This window comes from Amaranthus tricolor, chromosome 10 (genome assembly GCF_026212465.1).
Source record: "Amaranthus tricolor cultivar Red isolate AtriRed21 chromosome 10, ASM2621246v1, whole genome shotgun sequence".
Classification (NCBI taxonomy): domain Eukaryota; kingdom Viridiplantae; phylum Streptophyta; class Magnoliopsida; order Caryophyllales; family Amaranthaceae; genus Amaranthus; species Amaranthus tricolor.
In genome coordinates, this window is record NC_080056.1 from 61,057 (window position 1) to 76,415 (window position 15,359).

The following is a 15,359-nucleotide window of genomic DNA, read 5'->3' on the forward strand; positions in this document are numbered from 1 at the left end:
ATGTATAGACAATTGGTGGGAAGTCTAATCTATCTCACACTAACCCAATCAGATATTACCTATGCAGTTAGTGTGATTAGTCGATTCATGCAGAAACCGAAGAAACTTCACTTGGAAGCTATAAAGCGAATATTGAGGTTTGTCAAAGGAAGTATTGATTATGGTATCCTTTACCGTAATGATAGAAAATTTGAAGTTGCTGGATATTGTGATGCTGATTATGCTGGAGATCTTGATACACGTCGATCAACTACTGGTTATGTGTTCAACCTGGGTTCTAGAGCAGTTTCATGGTGTAGTAAGAGACAACCAACAGTGTCATTGTCAAGTACGAAAGCAGAGTACCGAGCATCAGCGATGGCAACACGAGAATGTGTATGGCTCACCCAGCTACTGAAGGATTTGCATCAGCCTGTTAACTATGGTGTCAAGTTAAGTTGTGATAATCAGTCAACTATACAACTAGCTGAAAATCCAGTGTTTCGTGCTAGGACTAAGCATGTAGAGGTACATTATCACTTTGTTCGAGAAAAGGCTCTACAAGATGAAATCCAACTTGAGCAAGTGAAGACAGATGACCAGGTTGCTGACATTTTCACAAAGGGTCTTGGAGGACTAAAGTTTGAGAAGTTTCGTAAACAACTTGGTATGACCTCAAGGCTTACTCCGAAGGAGAGTGGTTGTTGAGGGGGAGTATTAAACAAAGTCACAACCACTTCTCTTTTATCAATGCATAAATTAGTCAAAAATTTACAACCAAGTTAAAATTCTACTCCTATCACCCCCTCCCTATTAAGCTAAGTGTAAAAGCTAATTACTAGCCAACCTTTGTTGAATTTTGGAGCATTTTTAGTAGTATAAATAGGGTGCTCATCAATTGCATTTTCATCATTCCACCACAACATTCTTGAGTGGTAAAGTAAAAGTGAGAGCAATATTTTAGAGTGAGTTATTATAAGAATAAGAGTGAGCTATTATAATGTAGTAGTTTTATATATATATTGTAATCTTATATGTTTCCAGTGATATTATTATTACTTTAAGATTAGTTGTTCAATACCATTCTAAATTTTATTATCCACATTATTATTTTGCTATTCCTTCCACATAAATATGCCTCGAAATTGTCTACAGCCATGGCCTTACAATACCTTTATCACGTGTTTGATCCGACTCTTAATTGATTGTTTCATTACAAAAATGCAAATAGCGAGTTTAATTTGGATACTAAATGTGGTAATTAATGGAGTACAAAGTTTATGTCTACCAAATTTGGTATTGATATCACTATCAGATTGCTCAGTTGTATACTTCTAATAAGATTATTTAAATTGACTCTCTCAAACCACAACTTAGTTGTTTAAGTTTAAATTAAACTTTAAGGTTATCTTAATTCTAAAGTATTGAACTATACTATGAAATGAGATAAAGTCGCAATTTCTAAATAGCAAAAAAGCTGTGGATGAAATCATGCAACTAGTTTTTTTTTTTTTTTTTTTCTTTTTCTTGGTCTGGACTCTAAATTTTGAAATCGAATTGGAATATAAAAGATAAAATTAAATAATGTAATGAGTCTGTGTTAGATTATTGGTGACTTATGTTCATCAAGTAATCAAAACATAATTAAGGTAATTAATCATTTTTAGTTAGTGTAAGTTAGAAAATGACCCATATTAATAGTCTAAATCTTTACATGTGAAGGCTAAGAGTGCATAAAATCGGTCCAGGTGCAAGGTGTAAGAAGTATTAAAGACATTGAAGTTGCAAGGAAGAGAAAAGGCAAAATCAGAAAGCTGAAAATACCCACTTGTAGGTTGATCGACCGAGCGCTTAAACAAGCAAGTAGGTCGAGCCAAGCTTCTGACCCCTCTGATCGAGCCTGTTGTTTGCTTGTTTGTTTGTACTCTCTTGCTGCCCCTTTCTACTCCCTCTTCCCTTATAAAAACACACTTGTATGCTAGATTATAGTTGCACCATAGTCTCACATTAGAGCAACCTTACTTGCTTATGTAAATTACTCCCTAATTAGCTCCTCTCTTCCCACATTAATATTCCATTGTTATTCCTTCAAATTTTGTATTTTCTCCTTTAAACACATTAATATTTTATCCTAGTCTAGATGGTGGACATACCCAAGATTGGTGAACCACCTTAAATCTTTGTCTTGATTATTTACTTTATTATTGTCATTCATTATACACTTGATATTTGATTCATATTCATTGACACAACACAAACCTTCACTTAAACCTTAATTGTGATCCTGAGGTTATTACCTCTCTTATCAGTCTGAATAGAAGAATTATGCCTGACATCAAAAATTGTTTTCTAGCTAAATGGGTAGATAACTTAAAGTTTCTTTGTGGGTGGAGACGTGGACCGTGTCATCTACTTGGTTCATCCGTTACCCTCAACGGCTAGATAATTGGTTCACTTGTTGGCTGAGACTTTTTGTTATTGAGCAGCAAATATACATGAGTAGCCTATTGGCACGCAACAAACTACAAGTAAAAAATTCAGCAATATTTCACTATAAAACTGCCTTAATGCCATATTTCTAATAAAATCCTTCTATAACCAACAACAATGTACAATGAAAGGATATAAAGCATTTGATACCGTTGGATTTACCCGAATGGGTGCCTAGCTATACCATTATTATAGTAATAGCAGACTAACAGTAGTGAAATTTTCAACCCCACCAAGATTACTTACTTGCTCCCCTCTTCAGTCTTCATCTTCTTCACTAGCAGTAGCAGCTAATTCATCCTCTCCTGTAATTACCTGAAACTCCCCAGCAGCTCCTGCTGAGGTTTCAGGAAACCCTCTATGATATGTCTCTGTAACTGAGAATTCCTCATCATCCTTCGCCGTAATTTCTTCATCGTCCTCAGATTCACTCTGGCTGGAATTGTTTTCGTAATCAAATGTCTCGTAATCATTTATTTTCACCCCCTCCATTTCTGCATCCAAATCAGGAAACCACTGCCGTATTGGTATTGCATCACTGATCACCTGATTTTTACTCACTCTCTCTCTATAATCCTCCATCTCCATCCTGTATCTCTCTTTATCTTTTATTGCCTTTTCTTCATATACCTGAGATAAAATTATGTAGATGGTAAGTACGGGCAAACTTAACATGCTTTTTTGTCATTAACAATAACATCATGAAATTAAATTCAAATCCTATTCTTACAGCTTTCTCATTATCTTTCAAACTGTTCCAAAGCTCACCAATCATCCTACTTATTTCCCGGTCCTTTCCTGGATGGAGTGGTTTCAATCTGGGGTGTTGTTCAGAAAAGAAAAAGGTGTAACCACTTCTATTAGGCTTAGGGTGACTAGGATCTCTCTTCCTTAACTCAGATTTACTCCTCCTCCTCCTCCTATGAAGCGCACCTGATGTTGTAGGAGTGCTGTCAGTTGTGCGAATTGCGACACTACATGTTTGTTGCACTTGATTTGAATTAGTCGATGAAGTCTGATACAGAACACCTTTCAGTTTCTCCTTGCCTATTGTGACAGTTACAAGATACCCAGTATCGAATTTTCCATCAATCACTCCAATGACAGGACACCCCACAGATGGTGCTGTAGGTACTGCACATGAGCAATCAGATGCCAATTCAGGATTAGATGCCATTAATCAAATCAAAACTATGTTGAAATAGCTGATCAGGTGTTTTCTAAGTTCAAAGGAAGCAAGTTGTAACAACAGAATAGCAGGATTTAATGTGTTGTCGAACCATTTTACTAGTGATTAGGATTTAGGAGCTCAAGTCAAACCATGAACATGAATGTTTTATGTCAACTCAATGTTGACAAAGAAACAGAACAGGATTTCAAACTAAATGCAACCTCGTTTAATAGTGTATTTGAGGAACGATTAAATCTCTTATCAAATGAAAAGCAGACCACCAGACACAAATTCTCTAGTGTTCATCCTGGGCTGCTCAACATTTGCCGGCTGAGCAGGTGTGGGAGTCGGGGACACTCCGGACAATCCAGGGAAAGCCATAGGTGTAGCATTAGGTCTCTGCATAATACCTGCAAAACAAATTTAAGTAGTACAAAGTCAAATATCAAATAAAAGATCTCAAGCTAGAACCAGACCGATACAAGCAGGTACAGGAGACAAACCTTTTGCTTTAAAGTAGTAGATTCGTTCATATTCCTGTAGTAATGTATGATAGTGCTTACGCAACACAAAAGAAGCATTCGTTGCTGTGGCTGGGAAGTTAAAAGCGGATGTAACATCTTTCCATCTTTTTTCTCTTAGTATCTATACTCCAATTGGAAGTAGAAATCAGAAAAACAAAAAGTTGGCTTCTATGGTCAATGAATAAATGTACTTCCACTCAGACAAGAAGAGTGAAAACAAACGGGTCACCAGAAAGTTGCATTAAATTTTAGAAACTCGGACATTGAGTGTCACCCATTTATTAGAAAAACAATGTACTAGTTAGGAAACAAAAAGCACTCTTTAGTTTGCTGATAAATGATAAAGCAATCCAAATAATAAGCAAAAGCTTAGAACGGCACAAAAGTAGATTGATGATGAAAAAACTGACCTTGTCAATACCACCACGTGAAGTGACCTCCACAAAGAGCTTGTGGAGATCAAGATCCTGGCCTCCAATTATAGGAATCCTGTTATATGATCGAAATGAATCCTTAGAAATTAGTAACATTTGGAACTAGACATAGTTATTGAAAATGTACAAGAATAATGATGCTGAGCTAGAAACTTAAAAGGCAGTATAGCATCTTACATGAACTTAGTGGCCATAGTAGCATGAAACTTCTCAAGAGTGGCCATAAAGAGTTGAGGATCGGCGACCACCTCCTCATACTTGGCCAGAGGTGCTGGATAGACACTGCTTCCTTTATCCACCATCTCCCTCATATGTTTTCCTATAAAATTAACAATTACTACTAATCATCATAAGGGTTACAAATGGAACACTGGATAGCTCGAATCTTATATCGAAATGACAATAACATTTTCTTACCCAATAACATTAAGTGATTCCCACCTAAGGTGTGTTTTGGGGTCGGATAAAAAGAGGTTAGTAAAGGTCATTTGCTAGTCTTAACTCCTACAGGCTACAGTGTACACATAAAAGTAGTCTATACTACTCTACTTGAAGTATATAACTTGAGAATATCCAGGAAGACTGCCCTGGAGTCTTTAATTCATTCCAAAAGCATTAATTAAATGGATATTTCATGATACTTGTATTGATGCAACCACACAACTTTAATTCGGTCAAATTTCAAAAGCAGGTTTCTGTTGAAGGCAAGCCTGCAACGAGTTAGATCCTCTTCATTATTTAAAATGTAATGGATAAATTACAGCTTCAGAGTTTTCGAGTTTAATCAGTTAATTGCGCACAAACAACAAAAAGAATCCAATTATAAATAACATTGATGAGTAGCTTTGAAATTGGAATTCGATTTAGCGTTCATGCAAATGGCAAAATTAACAAAACTAAATCTACAATTACCGCTAATGAACCAATTAGATTATGACAATTGAGAATTGTCCATTGTTTTCGAATTTGGAGCAACAAGGGTCGCCTTTTTTAATTTTAATTATTAAAATAAACTAATATTACCATATCAATATTCATTCTTTTAATAATTATATGATGAACTCCGTATATTAATTAAATAGAAGGTAACTGAAATGAATGATGATCATGAAACTGATACATAATTATAACTATAATAATTATAGTAATAGAAGTATATATTTATAATGAAAGAAAAAGGAAAACGTACCTACTGTAGAAGATAAGCAGGAGAGACTAGGGAGATAACAATTTTTATGACGTCAATGGAGGAACTTTTTTAGAGTTTAGCCTAATCTAACCCCTTTCTCCAACAAATTAATTATTAATAATACTTTAATGATAACATCAACTAAATTTTTATAGAAATGCTTTTATTTTTTCAAACCAAATAGGGTTTTTGTTTATTTAATAGCATTTCCAGCAACCCTAAATCTTGAATCTTGATATTAAAAGGTGACATGCTTTTTATTATGTCTATATTGCCCTTGTATAGTTTAACTTGAATCTTGATCCTAAACGTTGATGTTATTAGGGTAGTACTGCAGTGATTGATTCAAGATTAGAATATGCTAAATTCGTCTACCGACCTACAATACAAAAGAGTTATTCCTATGTAATTATGTATTAATAATATTTAGGAAAATTTGTCACGAATAATTTTACATATAACTCGAATAATCACTATTATTGATTATTTTTAAATATTTAATTTTTGTATATATATATATATATATATATATATATATATATATATATATATATATATATATATATATATATATATATATTTTGCTGACAATACCCCTTGTCACACTTTAATCGATTACGGTAGGTATCTACTAGAGGTGTTCAACAGGGCGGGTCAACCCAACGGGTGAAGGTGGGGTCACATTTTAACTGGTCATTAGCAGATCGGGTCAATAATGGGGCAAGACATTAACGAGCCTTGGTGTAGAGGGTCGGGTCGGGCCGGGTGGAAAAATTATAAGAATTAATTGCAAAAAAAAGTTACATAAGTGGATATTATTTTATTTTTTAATGATATTATTATATATAAGTTGATCGATCCAAGGGGCCATATAACAACATAAAAAAACTATTTTATGAACTTTTTAAAATCAGATCAAAGTGGGTCGGTTTTAAACGGGCTTTGACCCGCCCCGACCCGGTCCGTTTAATTTTTGACCCGACCCGGCTCGTTGAACACCTCTAGTACCTACTACCAAAGTGAGTATGGGTAGAGCAACGAAGAAGCATAAGGAAGAAGTAATTGTAATGGCTAGTAGGTATCTACAATAATGTAAATGTAAATAATATGGATAATTCACAACAGATGAGCAATAGGTTGAATTATTCAAGACAATCTTTCCTAATATTTAATCCATATTAAGATGTACAAGTATAATCATATTTGTATTGAGAGTATATATTATGTAGAAAATAAAAATTGAACTAAGTAAACAAGTTTATTGGAAATAAAGGAAAAAAATAATTATAAAGTGACGGAGAATAAGAAATAGAAGAATTAATTTCCTCATTTCCTTTTCAAAGGTATTTGAGTTTTCACTATAAAAACTAACAACAAGCTACAATTAATCAAATTAACCACTTGTGTATACAGTGATTAATCTATAGGAATGTGTTTGTGGAAGATGTAAAAACTATATGAAGAGTTTATAAAGTTTTTGATACGCTCAATTATAAATGAAAGACAAGAGTTTCTTAAGTTCAGAGATATGAATTTGTAGGACAAAAGCCTTATTTTTTGAATTTTCTTGCAATCCCATATAATAGAGTAATAATGCAAGTTACACTTCCTACAACTTATTTATTGTAACTGATAATTAATCAAGTATAATATAAAGAAACACCCATTGCCGTAACAACACGCAATCTCGTGAAACAAAGCTTCAATAAAATTATCGTCACGAAGCAGAGGCGTCCAGACCCGTGACATTTTTTCGTGCTGCACAAATTAGCTATTGTCTCCTAAAATGTCGCGTTGTACGACATTTGGTCACGCTACACGAACAACGAATATTACTATACCACAAGCTTGGATTGAAAGATGTTTATTTTAAGAAATAAAAGTTTTCCAATCTTATTTTAAGAATCTTTTTAGAAAAGAAAAGGCTTATTTTGTTCAAATTTTCCCATTTTGTATGGTGAAAGAGTATATACTTTTAGTCAAGTAGAAATAGATAATGCCCCAAAACAATACTTAGTACTACACTAACTACTCTAATAAAAATAAAAATAAAAGGAAAGCCGCATACTAACAATATTGCTAACTACCTGGTCCACTTTAGTGGAGAAATAGTTTTCTTGAGATCAAGGCTAATGTGATCACTTTTAAAGTCTGTGTGGTCACTTTGACTATTATAAGTGATTACTTTTAAAACTTATGTGTATCACTTTTAAAATCTATGTGATCACTTTTAAGACCTATGTGATCACTTTTAAAGTCTATGTGATCATTTAAGTTCACCACCTGAAGGAATGTGTCCGTAGACATTTCCGACAATTACTAAATATAAATATATAGGACATTTATGAAGATAATAAAGTTAATTATTATTAGTAATTGTATTTGCTTGCTAGAGAATAAATATAATTGGTGGGTCAATAATAATTGGTCCACGACTAATATAATTAATTCTATAAGGTCTTACAAAAGAATCAATTGAACGATAAATAACTCAGGCCCATTAGGAGTATGGGCTTACGATCCAATTAGGTTAACAAAAGAATCGGTTTCTTTTGACCTAGGTTACTAGTATTATATGAGGATATAATGCTAGTAGTGGAGAAGTGGGGATGATGGGTGTGAGTATTATAAATATGTTTATTTAAACTCTCACCATATACAATTCTCATACACAGTTATTGAAAAACCAGAAAAAGCAAGAGAAACAATCTCTTCCGTTCTAGCAAACGTTGGTGTTCAATTGATTCCGGTAGACTGAATAGAGGAGCAACGTTTGAGGCTCTACGGATTATCTTACTACGTTAATTCTTGTGGATTACACGCTACAAAGGTAATATAGACTAATCCTTTTTGTATGATTCATATGTCTGATTATGTTTATGATCTTGAGATAGATGTTAGGGAAGTGTTTCCTGAACTTCCGCTTTAAGCATCTATGAATCCCAACAGTGGTATCAGTTAAGCCTAATTCATAATATTCATATGATCTATATTAATCTGGAACAATATACAACCGTTTTTTTGCATGAAAATCAGTTTTTTTTATGTTAGTTGTTTGGAAGTTATTCATAATATTCATTTTCTATTGGATTTAAAAATAAATGCAAAAAAAAAAAAAAAAAAAAAAAAAAAAAAAAAAAAACTTGTTTTTCCTGATATTTGAAGCCATTCATGCCAAATATTGTATATCAATTCGAATTTGTTCGAATTCATCAAAAAAAAAAAAGAAGGGAACAAAAACCGGATGTAAATGCGTAGACCACGGGCTGTCTATGGTGGCGACGGTGGCCGGAGGAAGGCGGGCTGGTGGGGCAGTGGTGAACCGGCTCCTGGATGCGGCTGCTGGGTTCCCTTCTTCCCCTTGCTGTTTTCCTTCTTCTCAAACCACTCTCCATCACTTTCTTAAAGTTTTATGATGAAGATGGTTCCAGAAAATTAATGGGTTGGTCTTATTTGTATGCAGCTTCCGTTTTTTTTTGGAATTTTTTTTGTTTTTTTTTTTTTTTTATGTGCATATAACTATTAATTGAGTCTTAATTGATTTAAATAGTTTTTTTTTCCCTTAAACTAGTCTTACATAAATTAGTTAAGTTTGCTTAAAATTAAAGGATATTTTATTTGCTCTTAAATAGTCTCACTTAAATTAGTTAAGTTTGACTAAACATAAAGGGTATTTTATATGCTAATTGTTATGACCATTTAGTTTGATATATTACATTGTTATTGTCGTTTATAATATTTGATATTATTTTGACATGCTATGACTAGTATGGCCCAAAACAAAATTTATATATAAAATTAGGATAGTATATACGATCTGCGAATCGTTTGTTTTGAATGTAATTATATACGATCTGCGAATCGTTTGTTTTGAATGTAATTAAATACGATCTGCGTATCGTAATTTTTTTTATTCAAAGTATGTAATTACAAATGAAAGGAGTTTCAAGGAAGGTGATCAATGGAAATTCATGGAAGCTTCATGAAGATTAGTTTTTTTTAGGGGCCATACTAGATCATCTTTTATTCATACTTTTATTTGCTTTGAGCGTTTATTTTATTTTGGTCTTTGCTTGCATAAGTTAATGTATTGGTTAAATATGCTATGTGTTCACTTAATATTAACCATGTTAATTAACTTGAATCCCCATAAATAATATTGAGTTTTATTGTTTTTCCAAACAACACCTATAACCCTTTGATAATGAATAATACATTCTGCCAAAGCGAGGTATTGCTCATAATTCTTGGGATATGGGGTAAATTTTTTAAAAAAAAAATTTGCAAGTTCATGTTTGGTTTCACTCAACAAAATCATCAAAAACAAAGTTTTGGGTTTTGAAACTAAGAGATAGGATTGAACAAGAATTATCAATCTATCTACTAAGAATTATAATTGGTTATAATTAGTAAAACGTTTACTTACCTTAACTACTATAGTTAAAGGCAGGGCCAAAGTCCGTTTGACTGTAGTGGGAGAGGATCTTAGTTGTTATTTATTCAAAAGGGGATTTTAAATTTTGAATAAATTATTAAACTTGTTTAATTACTGCTTATTGATAGACTATTAATTTTGCTTTATTACATTGTTGTAGAAATCATGTCTGGTTCGACTAACAACAACACTCCTGCTTTTAATTTACGCTGTGTCTTGGAAAAAGACAAATTGAATGCAAACAACTTTCTTGAATGGGAAATGGCTGTGAGAATTGTTCTCAGAGCTGAAGGAAGGGAAAGTGTTCTTGACACTCCACTCCCTGAACCCCTGCTAGAAACTGCAACAGTTGCAGAGAAAAGAGCTAGGCAAAATCTCGAGGCCAATTCTGTGCAAGTAACATGTCTGATGCTTGCTTGCATGGAACATGATTTTCAAAAACGTTTTAACAATCTAGATGCCTACACAATAATCCAGCAACTTAGAACAATGTTCGAAAAGAATGCTCGATTAGAGAGATTTGAATCTAATTGTAAACTTTTGGAATGCAAACTGGGCAAGGGAAAACCCGTCGGACCCCATGTGTTCGCCTTAATAGGGCATTTTCAAGTCATGTAAAAGTTGGGTTTTCCTTATCCCAAAGAGCTGGCCACTGATATTGTGATCAGATCCTTGCCAGAAACTTTTGATGCTTTCAGATTAAATTTTTACATGCAAGGAGGGGAAGCAACCTTGCCAGAATTGCATGGTATGCTTGTTCAGGCTGAAAGGAGCTTACCTTCTGAACCCGCACTGAAAGATGTGCTCATGGTCAGAAAGAATAAAAAGTTCAAGAAGAAAGGGGTTCCTAAATGGAATGGCAATGGTAAGGTAGTTACCACTAATGCCTCTCCCAGACCAAAGGCTACTCCAAAGGCTAAAGTAGCAGCACTACATGAGTGCTACCACTGCCACAAGATTGGCCATTGGAAGAGGAACTGCCCCGTCTATCTGGAAGAAAAAAAGTCTGGTGCTTTATCTTCAGGTATATATGTTATTGAAATTAATTTGGCAACTTCTGCTTCTTGGGTATTTGATACTGCTTGTGGGTCTCACATTACTAGTAATGTGCAGGGTCTAAAAAGAAGTAGAAACTTGAGCAAAGGTGAGGTGGATCTCCGAGTCGGAAATGGAGCAAGAGTTGCTGCTTTAGCTGTTGGAGTTTATATTTTAACATTACCCTCTGGTTTAATCTTAGAACTAAATAATTGTTATTATGTTCCTGCCATCACCAAGAACATTATTTCAATTCCGGTTTTGGACACGGAAGGTTTTTCATTTACTATTAAGAATAATTGTTGTTCTGCATATTTAAATGATATGTTCTATGTTTCAGCTAAATTATTAAATGGGTTGTATGTGCTAGACTTAGAAACTCACATCTATAACATAGACAGCAAGAAACGTAAAACAAATGATTCAAACCCCACTTACCTATGGCATTGTCGATTAGGCCACATAAGTTCAAAACGCATAGAGAAACTTCATAAAGATGGGATTCTAAAATCATTTGATTTTGAATCATTTGGTGTTTGCGAGTTTTGTTTGATGGGAAAAATGACAAAGTCACCTTTCACAGGTACAAGTGAAAGGGCCAATGACCTCTTAGCTCTCATACATACTGATGTATGTGGACCTATGAGCACCATGGCTCGGGGTGGTTACATCTATTTTATAACCTTTACTGATGATGTAAGCAGATATGGATATGTTTACCTCATGAGACATAAGTCGGAGTCCTTTGAAAAGTTCAAGGAATTTCAAAATGAAGTAGAGAACCAACTTGGGAAGAAAATAAAAGCATTACGATCCGATCGTGGTGGTGAATACTTGTCTCACAAGTTTGATGATCATTTGAAAAATCGAGGCATACTCTCACAATTGACTCCACCAGGAACACCACAATCAAATGGCGTTTCTGAGAGGAGGAATCGAACTCTATTAGATATGGTTCGATCAGTGATGAGTCTTGCTGATCTTCCTATTTCATTTTGGGGATTTTCATTGGATACAGCTGCATTCACACTTAATAGAACACCTACCAAAGCAGTGGAAAAGACACCATATGAGATGTGGACGGGAAAAGTTCCGAAGTTGTCTTTTCTAAGGATTTGGGGTTGCGAAGCTTATGTAAAACGTTTAATATCTGATAAACTAGCACCTAAATCTGACAAATGTCTTTTTGTGGGTTACCCAAAAAAGACAAAGGGATACTACTTCTACAACCAAAGCGAAAACAAAGTGTTTGTTGCTCGCAATGGTGTTTTTCTAGAACAGGAATTTATTTCTAGAAAAACAAGTGGGAGTAATGTATATCTCGAAGAAGTTCGAGATGAGCAACAAATGGATAAGGTTAACACCTCATCAGAGGCGCCCCAGCATGATAATGCCCAGGAGGAAATGCATTCAATGCACTTACCTCCTACCGCCCCAAGTGGAGAAAATCCACGCGAAGTCACTCTACCTAATGAGGCTGAAACTTCTCTTGTTGTTCCCCTACGTAAGTCTAGTAGGACAATAATTCCGTCAAGAAGATATATTGATTTCCTTTTGACAGAAAACTCTGAAATAACCATGTTAGAATCAGAAGAGCCTACTAGTCACAAAGATGCTTTGGAGAGTCCTGACTCCGAAAAATGGCTTGAAGCCATGAAATCTGAAATGGATTTCATGTCTAAAAATCAAGTTTGGGACTTGGTTGATTTGCCTGATGGGGTAAAACCCATTGGATGCAAATGGATTTTCAAACTGAAAACAGACAAGGATGGAAACATTAGTGTTTTCAAAGCAAGGTTGGTAGCAAAAGGGTTCAAACAAATTCATGGTATAGACTATGATGAAACTTTTTCTCCAGTAGCCATGCTAAAATCCATTAGGATAATCCTTGCGATAGCTGCCTTTCATGACTTTGAAATATGGCAAATGGACGTCAAAACTGCCTTTTTGAATGGGTTCTTAAAAGAGGATGTGTACATGACACAACCACAAGGTTTTGAAAATCCGAAAAATCCAAGGAAGGTATGCAAGCTTAAGAGATCCATTTATGGATTGAAGCAAGCATCAAGGAGTTGGAACCTCAGATTTGATGAGGCAGTCAAAGAGTTTGGTTTTCTCAGAAATGAAGAGGAATCTTGTGTATACAAGAAGTTAAGTGGGAGTAATATCACTTTTCTGGTCCTGTATGTAGATGACATACTCCTCATTGGGAATGACAAAAATATACTTGAGTCGGTCAAGCAATGGCTTAAAAGTCATTTCTCTATGAAAGACCTGGGAGAGGCTGAGTACATACTGGGAATAAAGATCTATAGGGATAGATCGAAGAGACTTATTGGACTAAATCAAGAGACTTACATAGATAAGATTCTCACAAAGTTCAAAATGGAAAACTCCAAGAGAGGGTTTATTCCTATGCAACATGGCATTAAACTTTGCAAGACTATGTGCCCATCGAGTTCAGAAGAGTTCAAGCGTATGAATAATGTTCCTTATGCTTCTGCAATAGGATCAATCATGTATGCTATGATATGTACTCGACCAGATGTTGCATTTGCTTTGAATATGTGCAGCAGATACCAGTCCAATCCAAGAGATGCACACTGGATAGCAGCAAAAAACATCCTCAAGTACTTAAGAAGGACAAAGGATAAATTTCTGGTATATGGCGGAGCTAATGAGTTGTTTGTCACTGGATACACTGATGCAAGCTTCTAAACTGACAAAGATGACTTCCGATCCCAATCTGGTTTCATATTTTGTCTGAATGGAGGAGCTGTGAGCTGGAAGAGCTCCAAGCAGAGTTCAGTTGCAGATTCTACAACAGAGGCTGAGTACATAGCAGCAGCTGAAGCAGCAAAAGAGGCTGTTTGGATTAAAAAGTTCGTTAGTGAACTGGGTGTAGTTCCTAGCATTGAGAATGGCATCAAGTTGTATTGTGATAACGAAGGTGCTATTGCTCAATCCAAGGAACCTAGATCTCACCAAAAATCTAAACATGTTGAAAGAAAATTCCATCTTATTCGAGAAATTGTTGGAAGACAGGATGTAATAATAAGTAGAGTTGATACCACGGATAACATAGCAGATCCGTTGACTAAACCACTCCCTCAGCCGAAGCATGAGTGTCATACTAGGTCCATGGGGCTTAAGCATATAGGAGAATGTCTTTAGGTTGTTTACTTCATGTTTACAATTATAAAGAATTATGTTTACCATATGTTTGGAATGTTTATCAATAATATAAATAGTTTGTTTCTTATTTAATTGCTTGGTTTAGTATTAAATAATATGTCTATGTAATTTGTGTTTTCAATAGGATTATCGGAAACGTTTCGATAATGGAACCCTATAAGTGAACTGAAATCACAATTTATATAATGTCCCTAATCTAAATCACTAAATTGGACATAAGTGGTTTATTAAAGATTAGCATGTAATTAATTGATAGCTCGGTTCCATGGGCTATGGAAACATAGAGATGTTTAATCGATTACATGGGTGCATACCTGATGCATTGAGACTTGACCTAATCTGATTCGAAAGGGCAGAATCAAATCCTTATATTTAGTGGATTCCTTAGACATGAGTATGTCTTAATCACTACGAAATAATTAGTTTAACCTTGACGCTGTTAAACGTCATGCTGTAAAAGGAGGCTATAAAGGCAGTGATCAGGTGGGCTAAGAATTGAGTGGGAGTTATGGTCATACAAGAATGAATAAGTCCTCCTATGTGATAGGATTGGTGTGTAGGCCTCTTGATGAGCGAGAATTGAAAAATTGCATGGCCATGCGGAATAAGATTAAATGGTTAATCCTTAGTTGAACAATTCGAACTCAGAGATCAAGAAACATAATTTGAGAAATAACACTGTGTTGTCAAATTTCACATTAAGTGGCTTAAGGAATTTATAATTGTGCAATTGTCTTCGGACAAGTGGGAGATTGAAGGAATGTGTCCGTAGACATTTCCGACAATTACTAAATATAAATATATAGGACATTTATGAAGATAATAAAGTTAATTATTATTAGTAATTGTATTTGCTTGCTAGAGAATAAATATAATCGGTGGGTCAATAATAATTGGACCACGAATA

The 15,359-nt window shown here is 34.7% G+C and overlaps 2 protein-coding genes across 4 annotated transcripts; one reads left to right on the plus strand and one right to left on the minus strand.

Moving 5' to 3' along the window:
* Nucleotides 1-687, plus strand: LOC130825881 (secreted RxLR effector protein 161-like). Its single transcript, XM_057691332.1, has one exon. It carries the CDS (start codon nt 1-3, stop codon nt 685-687), a length of 687 nt encoding a protein of 228 aa, XP_057547315.1.
* Nucleotides 688-2,348: 1,661 nt separating this feature from the next.
* Nucleotides 2,349-6,006, minus strand: LOC130825086 (high mobility group B protein 15). Of its 3 annotated transcripts, none has more exons than XM_057690126.1 (7): nt 5,792-6,006; nt 4,776-4,917; nt 4,575-4,653; nt 4,144-4,285; nt 3,922-4,050; nt 3,200-3,603; nt 2,349-3,099 (listed from the first exon to the last, which is right to left on the minus strand). In XM_057690126.1, the coding sequence occupies exons 2-7, from the start codon at nt 4,907-4,909 to the stop codon at nt 2,728-2,730; spliced, it is 1,260 nt and encodes a 419-aa protein (XP_057546109.1). In that variant the 5' UTR covers nt 4,910-4,917; nt 5,792-6,006; the 3' UTR covers nt 2,349-2,727. The 3 variants fall into 3 exon arrangements, with proteins under 3 accessions (XP_057546109.1, XP_057546110.1, XP_057546111.1); XM_057690127.1 differs by having other exon boundaries at nt 5,788-6,006; XM_057690128.1 differs by lacking the exon at nt 3,922-4,050 and having other exon boundaries at nt 2,350-3,099; nt 5,788-6,006.
* Between the last annotated feature and the right edge of the window lie 9,353 nt (nt 6,007-15,359).